The sequence below is a fragment of the Polypterus senegalus genome, chromosome 4 (genome assembly GCF_016835505.1).
Source record: "Polypterus senegalus isolate Bchr_013 chromosome 4, ASM1683550v1, whole genome shotgun sequence".
In the NCBI taxonomy this organism is placed as follows: Eukaryota; Metazoa; Chordata; class Cladistia; order Polypteriformes; family Polypteridae; genus Polypterus; species Polypterus senegalus.
This window is the reverse complement of record NC_053157.1, coordinates 236,722,844-236,737,612: the sequence shown is the minus strand read 5'-3', so window position 1 is coordinate 236,737,612 and position 14,769 is coordinate 236,722,844. Positions and strand designations below refer to the sequence as shown.

General features: G+C 40.6%; 1 protein-coding gene across 1 annotated transcript; it reads right to left on the bottom strand.

Annotated features, from left to right (window-relative positions):
- Nucleotides 1-1,212: 1,212 nt before the first annotated feature.
- On the bottom strand, nt 1,213-12,232 carry LOC120528219 (zinc finger protein 62 homolog). Its single transcript, XM_039752320.1, has 3 exons — nt 12,196-12,232; nt 6,043-6,549; nt 1,213-5,098 (listed from the first exon to the last, which is right to left on the bottom strand). Exons 2-3 carry the CDS (start codon nt 6,407-6,409, stop codon nt 1,692-1,694), a joined length of 3,774 nt encoding a protein of 1,257 aa, XP_039608254.1. The 5' UTR covers nt 6,410-6,549; nt 12,196-12,232; the 3' UTR covers nt 1,213-1,691.
- Between the last annotated feature and the right edge of the window lie 2,537 nt (nt 12,233-14,769).

The window sequence follows — 14,769 nt, the reverse complement described above, 5'->3', positions numbered from 1 at the left end:
CTGGAGAGGGCCATAGAAGGTCCATAACCCATCAGCAGGACCAGTATCTGCTCCTTTGGGCAAGGAGGAACAGGATGAGCACTGCCAGAGCCCTACAAAATGACCTCCAGCAGGCCACTGGTGTGAATGTCTCTGACCAAACAACCAGAAAGACTTCATGAGGGTGACCCAAGGGCCCCATGTCCTCTAATGGGCCCTGAGCTCACTGCCCAGCAGCATGCAGCTCGATTGGCATTCGCCATAGAATACCAGAATTGGCAGATGCACCACTGGTGCCCTGTGCTTTTACAGATGAGAGCAGGTTCACCCTGAGCACGTGACAGAAGTGAAAGGGTCTGGAGAAGCCATGGAGAACATTATGCTGCCTGTAACATCATTCAGCATGAGCAGTTTGGTGGTGGGTTAATGATTGTCTGGGGAGGCATATCCATGGAGGGTCACACAGACCGCTACAGGCTTGACAAAGGCACCTTGGCTGCCATTAGGTATCAGGATGAAATCCTTGGACCCATTGTCAGACCCTATGCTGGTACAGTGGCTCCTGGTGCACGACAATTCCTGGCCTCATGTGGTGAGAGTATGCAGGCAGTTCCTGGAGGATGAAGGAATTGATACCATTGACTGGCCACCACACTTTCCTGACCTAAATCCAATAGAACACCTCTGGGACATTATGTTTTGGTCCATCCAATGCCACCAGGTTGCACCTCAGACTGTCCAGGAGCTCAGTGATGCCCTGGTCCAGATCTGGGAGGAGATCCCCACAACACCATCTGTCATCTCATTAGAAGCATGCACCGATGTTGTCAGGCATGTATACAAGAACACAGGGGCCATACAAAGTGCTGCGTACAATTTGGAGTTGCTGCAATTCAATTTGGGCAAAATGGACTAGCCTGCCACATAATTTTTCACTCTGATTTTTGGGGCGTCTTTGAATTCAGGGCTCTGTAGGTTGATCATTTTCATTTCCATCAAACGATGTGGCATCCTTTCGTTCCTAACACATTACCCAGTCTATATCAGTATAGATATCCAGGAGGATTTCTTTTCCCATTGAGATCTGATGTGTTTTCAAAGTGTTCCTTTAATTTTTTGAGCAGTTTATATATATATATATATATATATATATATATATATATATATATATATATATATATATATACACACACACACACACACATATATATATGAGAGAGAGAGAGAGAGATTATATGTGTGTGCTGTGAATCTGTTTGTGCTGGCAGTAAATATGTGACATTTCCTTTTCTTTCTTTCTTTTTTGGGGAGTATACTATAGAAGGTTTCCAGGGGGTGGTATATTAATTAGTGTTTGTTTAGTTGTTCCGGATCTGTGGAGGATTGCTTAAAGGGTGTTTATAGTTTTTTTGATTGATTTATAATATATATTCTTGTGTTTTTAAATAAAATTGTTGGGGTGGTTATTTCCTTTTGTAAATTCTTAAAGGACATTTCCAGCTGAGGGGATCAAATTGGGGCTAAAGTTCTGTTTGGTTCCATTCCGGATAATATTAGTTTTTCCCTAAGAGTAGCAGATTTTCGTGTGTGCCGGGCTCCTCGTCCTACTTTAAGAAGAACTCGCTACAAGGTCATGGGGCAGTAGTGTTTTGGTCCGATTTTGTAATTAGGAGTGTTGCTCCATGAGTGTGCCACTCCTGTCTCACAATTCATTAGCATATTTTGACATGTAACAGCGTCCCAACTTCCTCTTGTGTGTGCACAGTCATGTGCCTCTGAAGAGCACTACTCTCATTGAATCTTTTGCCACATTCAGAGCAGCAATAAGGCTTCTCCCCAGAGTGGGTTCTTGCATGCCTTTTCAGATTGGCAAATTGGGGAAATCGTTTACCACATTCAGAGCAGCAATAAGGTTTTTCTCCTGTATGAATTCTTATATGGGCCCGAAAACCGCTTTCATGGCTGAATCGTTTGCCACATTCAGAACAGGCATATGGCTTCTCTCCAGTGTGAGTTCTTGCATGGCTCTGAAAATTTCTGCTGTCAATGAATCTTTTCCCACATTCAGCGCAGCCAAAGGGCTTTTCACCAGTGTGGATTCTTGTATGTCTTAGGAGACCAGACTTGTTAGAAAATCTGTTGCCACATTCCAAGCAGCAATGAGGTTTTTCTCCAGTGTGAACTGTTATGTGCGACTGAAGTCTGGAATCATGGGAAAATCTTTTTCCACATTCAGAACAGACATATGGCTTTCCTCCATTATGGATTCTTGAATGTTTTAGGAGATCACAAATGTCGGAAAATCTCCTGCCACATTCAGAGCAGCGATGAGGTCTTTCTTCAATATGATTTTTTAAGTTGGACCGAAGATAGCCACTTTGTTTGAATCCTTTATCACATTTAGCACAGACATACAGCTTTTCTCCCGTGCGAGTTCTTGTATGTACTCTGAGACCACAGCTGTCAGTATATTGCTTGCCACATTCAGAGCAGCAATTAAGTTTTGCTCCAGTGTTAACTGCTATGTGCGACGGAAGTTCGGCATTATGGGAAAATCCTTTCCCACTTTCAGAAACGACATGTGGATTTTCTCCACTATGGACACCTGAATGATCGAGGAGACCATACTCGTTAGAAAATCCTTTCTCACTTTCAGAAACAACATGTGGATTTTCTCCACTATGGACTCTTGAATGATTTACGAGACCATACTTGTGAGAAAATCTTTTGCCACATTCAGAGCAGCAATGAGGTTTTTCTCCAGTGTGAGATCTTATGTGCGACTGAAGTCTGGCATTATAGGGAAATCTTTTCCCACATTCAGGACAGACATTTGGATTTTCTGTGGAATGGATTCTTGAATGTTTTAGGAGATCACGACTGTCAGAAAATCGCTTGCCGCATTCAGAGCAGCAATGAGGTCTTTCTTTAATGTGAATTTTTTTGTGGGACTGAAGATGGCCACTTTGTTTGAATCCTTTCCCACATTTAGCACAGACATATGGCTTTTCTCCCGTGTGGGTTCTTTTATGTACTCTGAGACCACGCCTATCAGAATATCGCTTGCCACATTCAGAGCAGCAATAAGGTTTTTCTCCAGGGTGAACTGTTATGTGCGACTGAAGTCTGGAATCATGGGAATTTTTTTTTCCACTTTCAGAACAGACATATGGCTTTTCTCCAGTATGGATTCTTAAATGTTTTAGGAGATCATGACTGTCGGAAAATCGCTTGCCAAATTCAGAGGAGCCATGAGCTTTTTCTTCAGTATGAATTATTGTGTGGGAATCAAGATGGCCAGTCTGTCTGAATCTTTTTCCATCTTTAGCACTGACATTTGGCATTTCTCCTGTGTGAGTTCTTGTATGTATTGTGAGACCACGGCTGTCAGAATATTGCTTGCCACATTCAGAGAAGGAATGAAGCCTTGCTCCAGTGTGAATTCCTATGTGCGACTGAAGTCCGGCATTATGGGAAAAGCCTTTCTCACTTTCAGAAACGACATGTGGATTTTCTCCACTATGGACACCTGAATGATCGAGGAGACCATACTCGTTAGAAAATCCTTTCTCACTTTCAGAAACGACATGTGGATTTTCTCCACTATGGACACCTGAATGATCGAGGAGACCATACTCGTTAGAAAATCCTTTCTCACTTTCAGAAACGACATGTGGATTTTCTCCACTATGGACACCTGAATGATCGAGGAGACCATACTCGTTAGAAAATCCTTTCTCACTTTCAGAAACGACATGTGGATTTTCTCCACTATGGACACCAGAATGATCGAGGAGACCATACTCGTTAGAAAATCCTTTCTCACTTTCAGAAACGACATGTGGATTTTCTCCACTATGGACACCTGAATGATCGAGGAGACCATACTCGTTAGAAAATCCTTTCTCACTTTCAGAAACAACATGTGGATTTTCTCCACTATGGACTCTTGAATGATTTACGAGACCATACTTGCGAGAAAATCTTTTCCCACATTCAGGACAGACATTTGGATTTTCTGTGGAATGGATTCTTGAATGTTTTAGGAGATCACGACTGTCAGAAAATCGCTTGCCGCATTCAGAGCAGTGATGAGGTCTTTCTTCAATGTGAATTTTTTTGTGGTACTGAAGATGGCCACTTTGTTTGAATCCTTTCCCACATTTAGCACAGACATATGGCTTTTCTCCCGTGTGGGTTCTTTTATGTACTCTGAGACCACGCCTGTCAGAATATCGCTTGCCACATTCAGAGCAGCAGTAAGGTTTTTCTCCAGGGTGAACTGTTATGTGCGACTGAAGTCCAGCATTATGGGAAAATCCTTTCCCACTTTCAGAAATGACATGTGGATTTTCTCCACTATGGACTCTTGAATGATTTACGAGACCATACTTGCGAGAAAATCTTTTGCCACATTCAGAGCAGCAATGAGGTTTTTCTCCAGTGTGAATTCTGATGTGTTTCTGAAGGCCACTGTCATGGAGGAATCTTTTCCCACATTCAGGACAGACATTTGGATTTTCAGTGGAATGGATTCTTGAATGTTTTAGGAGATCACGACTGTCAGAAAATCTCTTGCCGCATTCAGAGCAGTGATGAGGTCTTTCTTCAATGTGAATTTTTTTGTGGTACTGAAGATGGCCACTTTGTTTGAATCCTTTCCCACATTTAGCACAGACATATGGCTTTTCTCCCGTGTGGGTTCTTGTATGTACTCGGAGACCACGCTTGTCAGAATATCTCTTGCCACATTCAGAGCAGCAATAAGGTTTTTCTCCAGTATGAATTCTGATGTGTTTCTGAAGGCCACTGTCATGGAGGAATCTTTTCCCACATTCAGAACAAGAATAAGGTTTTGTTGCTTCTTTACCGTCAGATGTGTTTTTCATTGTACTTTCACTCCCTCGACTGACACATAAAGACTCTCGATTTGTGTTATGCCCTTGTTGTTGGTCAGTGTCGATCACTTCCACCGCAGCAGTAAAAGAAATGGGGGTCAAATTTTCGGATCCTCTTGTTGATTCCTGTATCTTCTCGTCCTTCTGTTTCTGTTGCAGTCCGTACTGAGGAGATGGCTGAACAAATAAAGATGGGGAGCAGCTGGCATTTTCATGTAAAACTGCAGTGAAACAAATAGTCAGGTTAAATCTTTTTAATGCAGATCTTTGATGTTCCTATCATGTCTACCAAGCTGTGCTTCTTGATCTTGAACTAGACCCTGCAGTGGATGGATCACCTTCAATGGTCGACTCATCCCCAAAGCTGTGCGTTACTCCTTCATAACTGTTGACATTTACCTACATGGCAAACTGTGAGGGGCTGGGTGGGCAGCTGGCCTGCAGCAATTGTAATCTGGGGGGTATGCTTTTGGCATTTGTGTTTATTGATTCGATGATAATTAGATACTTTAAGAATCTCATTGGTATTTTTGAATAAATGCAGTATACAGCTATGTGCATGCACATTAGGGTGGCACAGTGGTGGACTCCTAGTTTCAGCATCCTGGGGATCAACCCTGCATCCAGGGGTGAATTTTTCACGTTCTTTCATAAATGTACAGTAGAGTTGAGCCGGTGACCCTAAACTAGAACTGTGTGGGCAAACAGGCCATGGGATGGACTGGCACCTGCGCCTGCTGGAGTCTGCCTCACGTGTCACACTCTGTCCTCTCACACAATCTGGGCTGAGCGTGTTTGAGAATAATATGGTACGTCATACTTGTATCATAGTTTGAGGAGTATGTGTTCTGTATGTGTGTATTAAATAATCACTGTAAAGAAGGAACTGTGACCTGATCCAAATATATTAATGGATCTTCAGCGTTATGGCATGTGACAGGTAATGGGTCTAACAGCACAGAACCCCTAAAAGCTAAAATGCCATTTCAAAATGATAACCATAGGAATCGTACACAAAATGTATAAAAAATTAACATATGCAACCTTTAAAAGAGTATTCTTACTTGTTCTACACCTGTGTAGCTATCTCTGATTTGTGTATCCCACCTCTCATTTCCACTTAAGACAACCACCCCTAGAATTTACCTGTAATCTCGTTACTTACTCGTTCCAACGCCTCCGTATCGTGGCTGCTGCTCTTCAGCTCCTCTCCCATCTCCTTCATCCTTCACCTCAGATTTCAATTCCACAGAATTCTGCTGGGTGCTCATTTGTCCCACATTAGAATGCCAGGGCTGGACGCTGGGAAGGGACTCGTCACAGACATCTTGTTTGAAACCAACCATGAAGTCTTTTGAATCCTCCTCTTTAATGCCAGCCTCCCACTTGAGCTCCTGCTCTTTAAAATCTGAAATTCTTCCTTCATGTTCCTCCGCCTTCATGCACAAATCCTCTACCGCAGCCCACTCAAAGTCCTCTTGTTTAATATTTGCCAGTATTTCATCGGTGTCATCCTTTTTGGCTGAGGCCATGGTGTGGGTAAAACTCTTCTCACTCTCTCTCTCTCCCACCCCCCAAAAGTGTCTCTTCTCGGATTCTCTTCTCACACGGACAGCCCTGGCCCAGAAGCCATTAAACAGCGCACTGCATGGAGACAGGGACTTTTCTTTTTCTGTGAACATTCAAGTGATATCTTCATTTAAAAAATTATTGTAAATAATTATTAAAACCATTACATGTTACCTTCTGTTTTTTACCAAAACACAGGAAAAACAACCAAATTTCAATGACATTTTTACATAAAACCTCCATGTCACCCTCAGAAGCTCTTGACAGGTTTGGAACTTAAACTGACCCAGTATGTAGGGAAAAATGCAACTGGCAGAGACAAGAGCAAGAAAACAGAAAGGTGAGAAGGTTTCAAAATGCAATTTTTTTTTCCTAATCAAGTTGACGCATTTCATACCGGCAGCACGGATCCAGTCAATGTTGGCCCAAAAGTAATAGTGAAGAGTGCGAAGGTTGAATTTGGTGTAAACTATGGCCATTGTTTCAAAGAAATTAGGCATGTGATGTGGGGATACAGAAATATGCATTGAAGAAAACACAATCAGCACCAACACGTATTTGGTCATATTTCACAGCCATTAAAGGTGTTAACAAACCAACCTACGGCCTTAGTGGGCCATTCTAAACGTCACCCGTTTGGAGAGGGGGGCTCTTCTACTTACTCAGTGCTTCAATACCAGAGGCACTCCACCTCTCAATCCTCCTCTTACTTTTCTTCTCACCGTGAACCAAATTAAAAAAGTAATTTCAAAGACACTCACTCTTTGATTTATTGATATTCTACACCTTAAAATGGAGAAGAAGGGGGCGTGGGGAGCAGAAGTAGATGAAGAACACACATTCAGTATAAACACATATTAAATCACATTTGACGGTTATTAAAGATATTAACAAACCAACAGACACACAGGGCTATTCTAAATGTCACCTGTTTGGAGGTTTGGGTTCTTCTACATACTCAATGCTTCAATACCAAATGCACTCCCTCCTTCTCAATCCTCCTGTTAATTCTCTTCTCACCTTGAACCAAACTAATAGCGGTCAAATGTCATTCAACATCTGTTTATACTGAACAAGTTTTCTTCATTTATTTCTGTTCCCCCTGGCCCACCTCCCCCTGTTTTTAGGGGTTAGCACATCAATGCATCAAAGTGTCTTTGAAATGGTGGCTTTAAAGAGATTAAAAAACCAACCCACGGACACAGCAGGCCATTCTAAATGTCATTGGTTTGGAGAGGATACTCCATGTTTCACTACCTAAAGAACTCCTCCTTTCAATCCTCCTCTCACCCTGACCCAAATTAAAGCCACCATTTCAAAGGCACTCACTCCTTAATGAATTGATATGAAACATCACAATTACAGAAGAAAAAAAAAAAAAAAACAGAAAAGATATTGAAGAAAACACTTTCAATACAAACACATATTGAGTCACACTTAACAGCCATCTGAGATATTAAGAAACCAACCCACAGCCACAAGGGGACGTTCCAAATGTCACCCGTACCCTCCCAATGTGTCAATACCTAAAGCACTCATACTCTCAATCCTCTGCTCACCTTGAACAAAATTAAAGACACCACTTCACAGACACCCTCTCTTTGAAGTTTTGATATGCTACCCCTCAAAAAATGGAGGCAAAGGAGGCCACTGTTTTAAAGGCCCTAGGTCCTTAATGCATTAACATAATACATCATAATTACAGGAGGAAAATACAGAAACATGTTGGGGAAAAAAAAAAAATGTTTGGTACGATTACATATCGAGTCACACATTAACAGCCATCAAAAATATTAAACCAACAGAGACAGCAGGGCATTCCAGATGTCATCTGTTTGGAGAGGATGTCTCTTCTACCTACTCAGTGTTTCCCTATCTAAAGAACTCCTCCTCTCAATCCTCCTCTTATACGTCTTCTCACCTTGAACCAAACTAAAGCCACCATTTCAAAGACACTCACTCTTTGATGTATGGATATGCTACCATTCAATAACAAAAATGGGGGGAGAAAGGGGTCGGGGGGAGCAAAAACAGACTAAGAAAACACATGTACTAAATCATATTTGACAGCTATTAAAGATACTGACAAACTAACAGACAGTGGGCCATTCTAAATGTCATCTGTTTGGAGAGGAAGTCTCTTCTACCTACTCCATGCTTCACTACCTAAAGAACTCCTCCTCTCAATCCTCCGGTCACCCTGACCCAAATTAAAAACAACCATTTCAAAGGCTCTCGCTTCTTAATGCGTTTATATGATACATCACAATTACAAGAGGAAAAAAAAAAACCAGAAAAGATATTGAAGAAACACGTTCAGTACAAACAAATACTAATTACATTTAACAGCTATTAAAAATATTAAAGCAACCCACAGCCACAGTGGGCCATTCTAGATGTCATCTGTTGGGAGAGGAAGTCTCTTCTACCTACTCCATGCTTCACTACCTAAAGAACTCCTCCTCTCAATCCTCCTGCCACCATGACCCAAATTCAAGCCACCATTTCAAAGGCACCTGCTCCCTAATGTATTAGTACGATACATCACAATTATAGGGGGGAGAGAAAAAAAAATCAGAAATACATGTTTAGCACAAACACATATTGAGTCGCACTTAATACCCATCAAAAATATTAACACACCAACCAACAGCCACAATGGGCCATTCCAAATGTCATCTGTTTGGAGAAAGGGGGCTCTTAAACTTTCCCAATGTGCCAATACTTAAAGCACTCCTGCTCTCAATCCTCCTCTTACTTCTCACTACTAAAGCGAGTAGCATCCACTTGTAGAGCCACAGCACCATACGTCACCACAGTCGTAGACCCAGAAGTGACGTCTCTGTCGTTTCAGGACTGACTTTGTAAAAATTACTTTTGAACGGTTTCGGCAGGTCTCGGAAAAGCCTAGAAAGTAACGCCGGGTCAAAGACCTGTGCAGAAATTAAGTGATAAAAATGAAAAGAAATAAAAAGTACATCAAACCAAATAATACGCATCATTGTGAAGTTCAGAGGGTTTCTGCCATCACTCTTTTATTCTGTTTGAATGTTTTGTATATCCTGTATTTATCGTGAAGATATTATCTGTAGTCGATGTTATATCGGTCCTGTTGTTCTTTCTGAATTTTGGGCATAGGAAGGGTGTCATATAAATAGTGTTTTTATTAGTTTTTTTTTTTTTTTGATGGCCCATCGTTTATAATAAGTGACAAAAACTAGAGCAGTTTTGTATAAGGCAATTAATACACTGACCTAAAGGATTACTAGGAACACCATACTAATACGGTGTTTGACCCCCTTTTGCCTTCAGAACTGAAGACCTGCCGAAACCTTCCAAAAAGTAATTTTACGAAGTCAGTCCTGAAACGACGGCGACGTCACTGCCGGGTCTGTAACTGCGGGGACGTATGGTGCTGTGGCTCTGCAAGTGGATATTATTGACTAAAGCCAGTATTTCATACATTTTTAACATGCTACACCTCATTTACAGGAAAAATAAATAGATGTTGAAGAAAACCCGACCAGCACAAACACACGCTGAATCACATTTGACTACGTGGAATGGAAGTTAAAATCTATTGCTAGCTTCTGTATGAAAATCTGCATGTTCTCTGTATGCCTTGGTATTATAAGTGTGCTTATTAGGGTAGAGCTGCCGGTGTGGAATGCAGTTTTTGACTCTTCCCAGCTGCTTCAGCAGTGTATGACAAGTTTTCTGATAATCTTCATTCCAAATAGAAGACTAGAATTTATGCTTTCCGTTGTAATCAACAAATTTTGTAAAGAATATTCTGTGGCCTTGGAGTGAAACCGATTTATTTTTTCTAACCATTCTCTTTGAAGATTTTGTTATAAACGCAGCTGAGCCCCCCTTTGTTCGGGGGCCTTCCTTGCATTTTCTCTCTGTAAGGAAAAGCCACTCTGCTCAGCAAGAAGTCAGAAATAAAAGATTTTGCTTATTAGAATTGGTGTCTGCCTGCTATTTGTTTGAACCTTCCTCCACAACTATCTACCATGACAAATAAGAACAAAGCAGCCTACAGCCTCAAATGGGTCTGTCTGAACGGCTGTGGACCTCCTGTTCACAGGGTCACAGCTGTAGAGGTTAGCTGCCTGTCCATTGAAAGCTATTGGGAAAAGGATTAAATAAATAAATACATAAAATCATTTGAATTTTTAAGAGAATGTAAAACATTTAGTTCAGACAGTTTTAATTGCTCATAAAATACACAAAAGAGTTGAAGTGCAAGAGCTCTGCTTTATCAGCAGAATTGTTTTGTTCCCTTAACAAAAAAATCTAGGGTCAAAAAATAATTAAAAACTAAAAAAAAAAAAAATTATTATTTATGATTTCCAGTAGAACTGAGACAGCACCTAAGTACCTGCTCTCATGTATGTACAGTAGAGCAAAAGCAGCCAAGTACATTTGTTGTAACGTGTTTTTTTATTTATTTATTTTAATTACTTTGTATGGCGCTCTTGGGTATCAAAACAAATTTTTATGGCGCCTATAAAAAGTAGTTATCACCCCTCCTTGGACTTCCTAAAGTTTGCTTCAACAGCGATGTTAGTTTAATTTGAGGTTTCAGACCCTGTCACTCCTGCTCATTTGTTTGCCCCCTTCAGAATGTCAGATGGTCCACGATGATTGGTCGTGCACTTCAATGTCATCTGAAAATGACAGACCAGCACACCGGGGTTTTGTATTTTAAATATTCAGTCTAGAATTAGAATGGTGCTGCCGTTATTCACACACGAGTGCAGTTTATTGCACCTGTGATGCTTGGGAAGTTTAAATAAGATTACGTACTATAACTGATACAGGTCAGGTAAGGCTCGTTGCCGCATCCACCACACGACGAAACATCTTGCAAGTTAATTAGTTAATTATATCAAATACAATTCAGTCGTGCACATGCCAGTCCTTTTAAATAGCATTGACGCGTGTGACCAGTCGCACTGTGCAATCGGATAAGAACAAACGAATCAGCAGGGCCGACACCTTCCTTCCGGAACCGGCTCAGAACAACCTGGTTTACTCGCTAAACGCACTTCGTGTAATCGCCCCTCTAGGAGTACAAAGGACAGAATTAACGACGGCGCTTATCAGACTGACCAGCAGGAACACACGGCGCATGCGTGAATGCAAAAGAGAAACATCGCGCGAGCAAGACCGGCTCCACTGCGGCTTATTGCGCCTGCGCTAACTCAAAGGCTACCTATTCAAAAAGAGAGCCGATGTCTTTTTTTAAAGCCCCCAACCCGCCGTGATAAATGTACACAGCAAACTGAGTGACGCCTGGGCGAGGAGAAGATTCACCGTGCTTCGGTTTAAACGCCGTAAAAGCAGTTACAACAACAACAAAGTGTTCTTTGGTCAAACCTGAGCAGCCCTTTAACGTGCCGTGTTTTCTCCACTACAGGAGATTGGCATCCGTACGAGATCGCTACATTCAACTTTGTTTCACCTTTTTTTATTTAACGTCAAAATATTTTAAAAGCTATATAAATGCAAAAAAATTATTAATGATAATTAAGCTCTCTTTTAACTCTGTCAGATTCTTCTTTATTACCGTAATACCCAATTAATGATTTGGAGCTAGCCGATTAAACAAAGAAAAAGAAATTACCCACCTCTGCGTACTTTAGTCCTTTTATTCGTCTGTGTTCACTTGTATCACTCGGATTACTCTTTATGAAGATAAATTGTACGTTTTATTAGAAAACAAAGACCACGTTTAACTCACTTTCCGTACTTGTGCTTGTGCTTGTGCTTGTGCATGCGGCCAAACGCTGCCTTTACACGCGAGACAGTCCGTGCGAATTCAAATAAGGCGACACAAACCTGCGTCATCAGCATGCGACGGTGTCCCCGCCCACTCCCGTGCACATGCGCTGATCTGTTTCAGATTTTCTTCGGTCGCCACGGATGAAACAGGTCAGCGCGCATATTTTAAAGGTCCTTCTGCTTACATTAACGGTGTGAGAACTGCGCTGCCTTCTTTCAAGAAATGCTATAATGGAAATATTTTGACTTTCTAATATTTTATAGTAAAGAACGTAATGTAAACTGACTTATAATAAAGCGAACTTTGCTTTCTGTTCACTTTCTATAAGTAGAACAGTAACAGCGCCCATCCATCCATTATCCAACCCGCTATACCCTAACTACAGGGTCACGGGGGTCTTCTAGAGCCAATCTCAGCCAGCAAAGGGCAGGAAACAAACCCCAGGCAGGGCGCTAGCCCACCGCAGGGCACACAACCTGCATGTCTTTGGACTGTGGGAGGAAACCCACGCAGACACGGGGAGAACATGCAAAATCCACGCAGGGAGGACCTGGGAAGCGAACCCACTGTGCCCTCTTCCCTTACAGTAACAGCGTTTTTTGTTGAAATTATTTAGCTCTGTTAAGGCGTTGATTGTTCTTTAATGCTTTCAATACATTCTGAGCTACGTTTTGTTTAATTTAATGCAAGGGGTTTTAGAAATAATACAAAAAGTAAAGTCGTGTTTCTCTTTTGTAAAAGCAGGAAGCCACATGTTGTTTTCTTACAAGAAACTTATTCTAATGAATTTGTTTTGGTCCAACCAATGGGGATACAAGATTTTATTTGGTCACAGAACCAACCCCTCAGCGGATACTGCAGTTATGCCAAGCAAATGCCCTGGAACAGTGATATCTTTAAAAGAAAAAAAATTGGATGGACACGGGATTGTTTGTTTTTTAGTAATTCATTATTCTTTTGTTATTTGGGGAAATATTTATGGATTTACTGGATAAACTGAGAATATATTTTTTGAAACTGGAAACATTATAGAAGAACTGAAGGCAATGTTTCCAACTGATAATATTATATTAGGAAACGATTTTAATAATATTTATTGAATGTCCTTCCTATTTTAGGAAAATCCTTTATTCCCAAGTGTAAATATATCCAAAATAAACAAACCATCAGTGTTTTTTTTTTTCCAAAGAATTCACATTGTACTTCATATAATTAAAATATATGAAAAATAAATCTTATCTCTTCAATGAGTGTTATTCATTTTCTTGTATGCAATTTCTATTGTCTTGTTAATGTGTTTATTGAATTGTAAAGTGTCCTTGAATGTATGAAAGGTGCTACATAAATAAAAATTATTATTATTATTATTATTATTATTATTATTATTATTATTATTATTATTATTATTATTATTCATCCATCCATTATCCAACCCACTATATTTTAACTAAAAAGTCATGGGAGTCTGCTGGAGCCAATCCCAGCCAACACAGGGCGCAAGGCAGGAAACAAACCTTGGGCAGGATGCCAGCCCACCGCATTATTATTATTATTATTATTATTATTATTATTATTATTATTATTATTCTTTTGGCTGCCCCTGTTAAGGGTTGCCACAGCAGATCATCCATTTCCATATCCTTCTGTCCTCTTCATCTTGCTCTGTCACTCCCATCACCACATCCATAAACCTTCTCTTAGGTCTTCCTCTTTTTCTTTTGCCTGGCAGCCCTATCATTATTATTATTATTATTATTATTATTATTATTATTATTATTATTATTATTATTATTAATGAATTTAATTAATATAAGAGACCCCTTAACCCCTTTTCTGTTTCTTCTTTGTCTTCTATTTCTTTATTTGTTGTGTGCTCTGTTAAATTAGAAAACTGTTGAAATATGGAAATTATATTTTGCTGTATTGTTGTCTGTGGTGGGTTGGCACCCTGCCCAGGAATGGTTCCTGCCTTGTGCCCTGTGTTGGCTGGGATTGGCTCCAGCAGACCCCCGTGACCCTATTTGGATTCAGCGGGTTAGACAATGGATGGATGGATGGATGTATTGTTGTATATATGATTATTGTATTTTGTATTGAACTTTTGTAATTTATGAATGAACTAAAATATTAGAAAAAAAAGAGTTTGTTTAGTAAATGGAATGGTGAATATCACAAGCGTGGATTTCACGCCCTTCTAATGATGGGGTGAGGTCTGATTTGTGATTCGTGGTGATTTTAGATTAACTTTAATGACTTTAATGAGTGGGAGGGACCTTGTGAATTTTTCCATTGATTATTTGTCTGCATTGGTTAGTCGTCTACAGAGACAGAATTTCACGTCCGGCCGTCGACATTTCATTACGTCAGTAACAGTGATTGGAGACCTCAGCCCTGGGACTGAAACGTTACCACGGGGACAGAGGAGACGATCAGCGAACTGAAGAGCACAGCTGTACTCGGGTGCTGGGAGTGCTGTACAGAGTGAAGGCAGACCCTCTGTGTTTCTCCCAGTTGATTCTGGGGTCTGTTTTT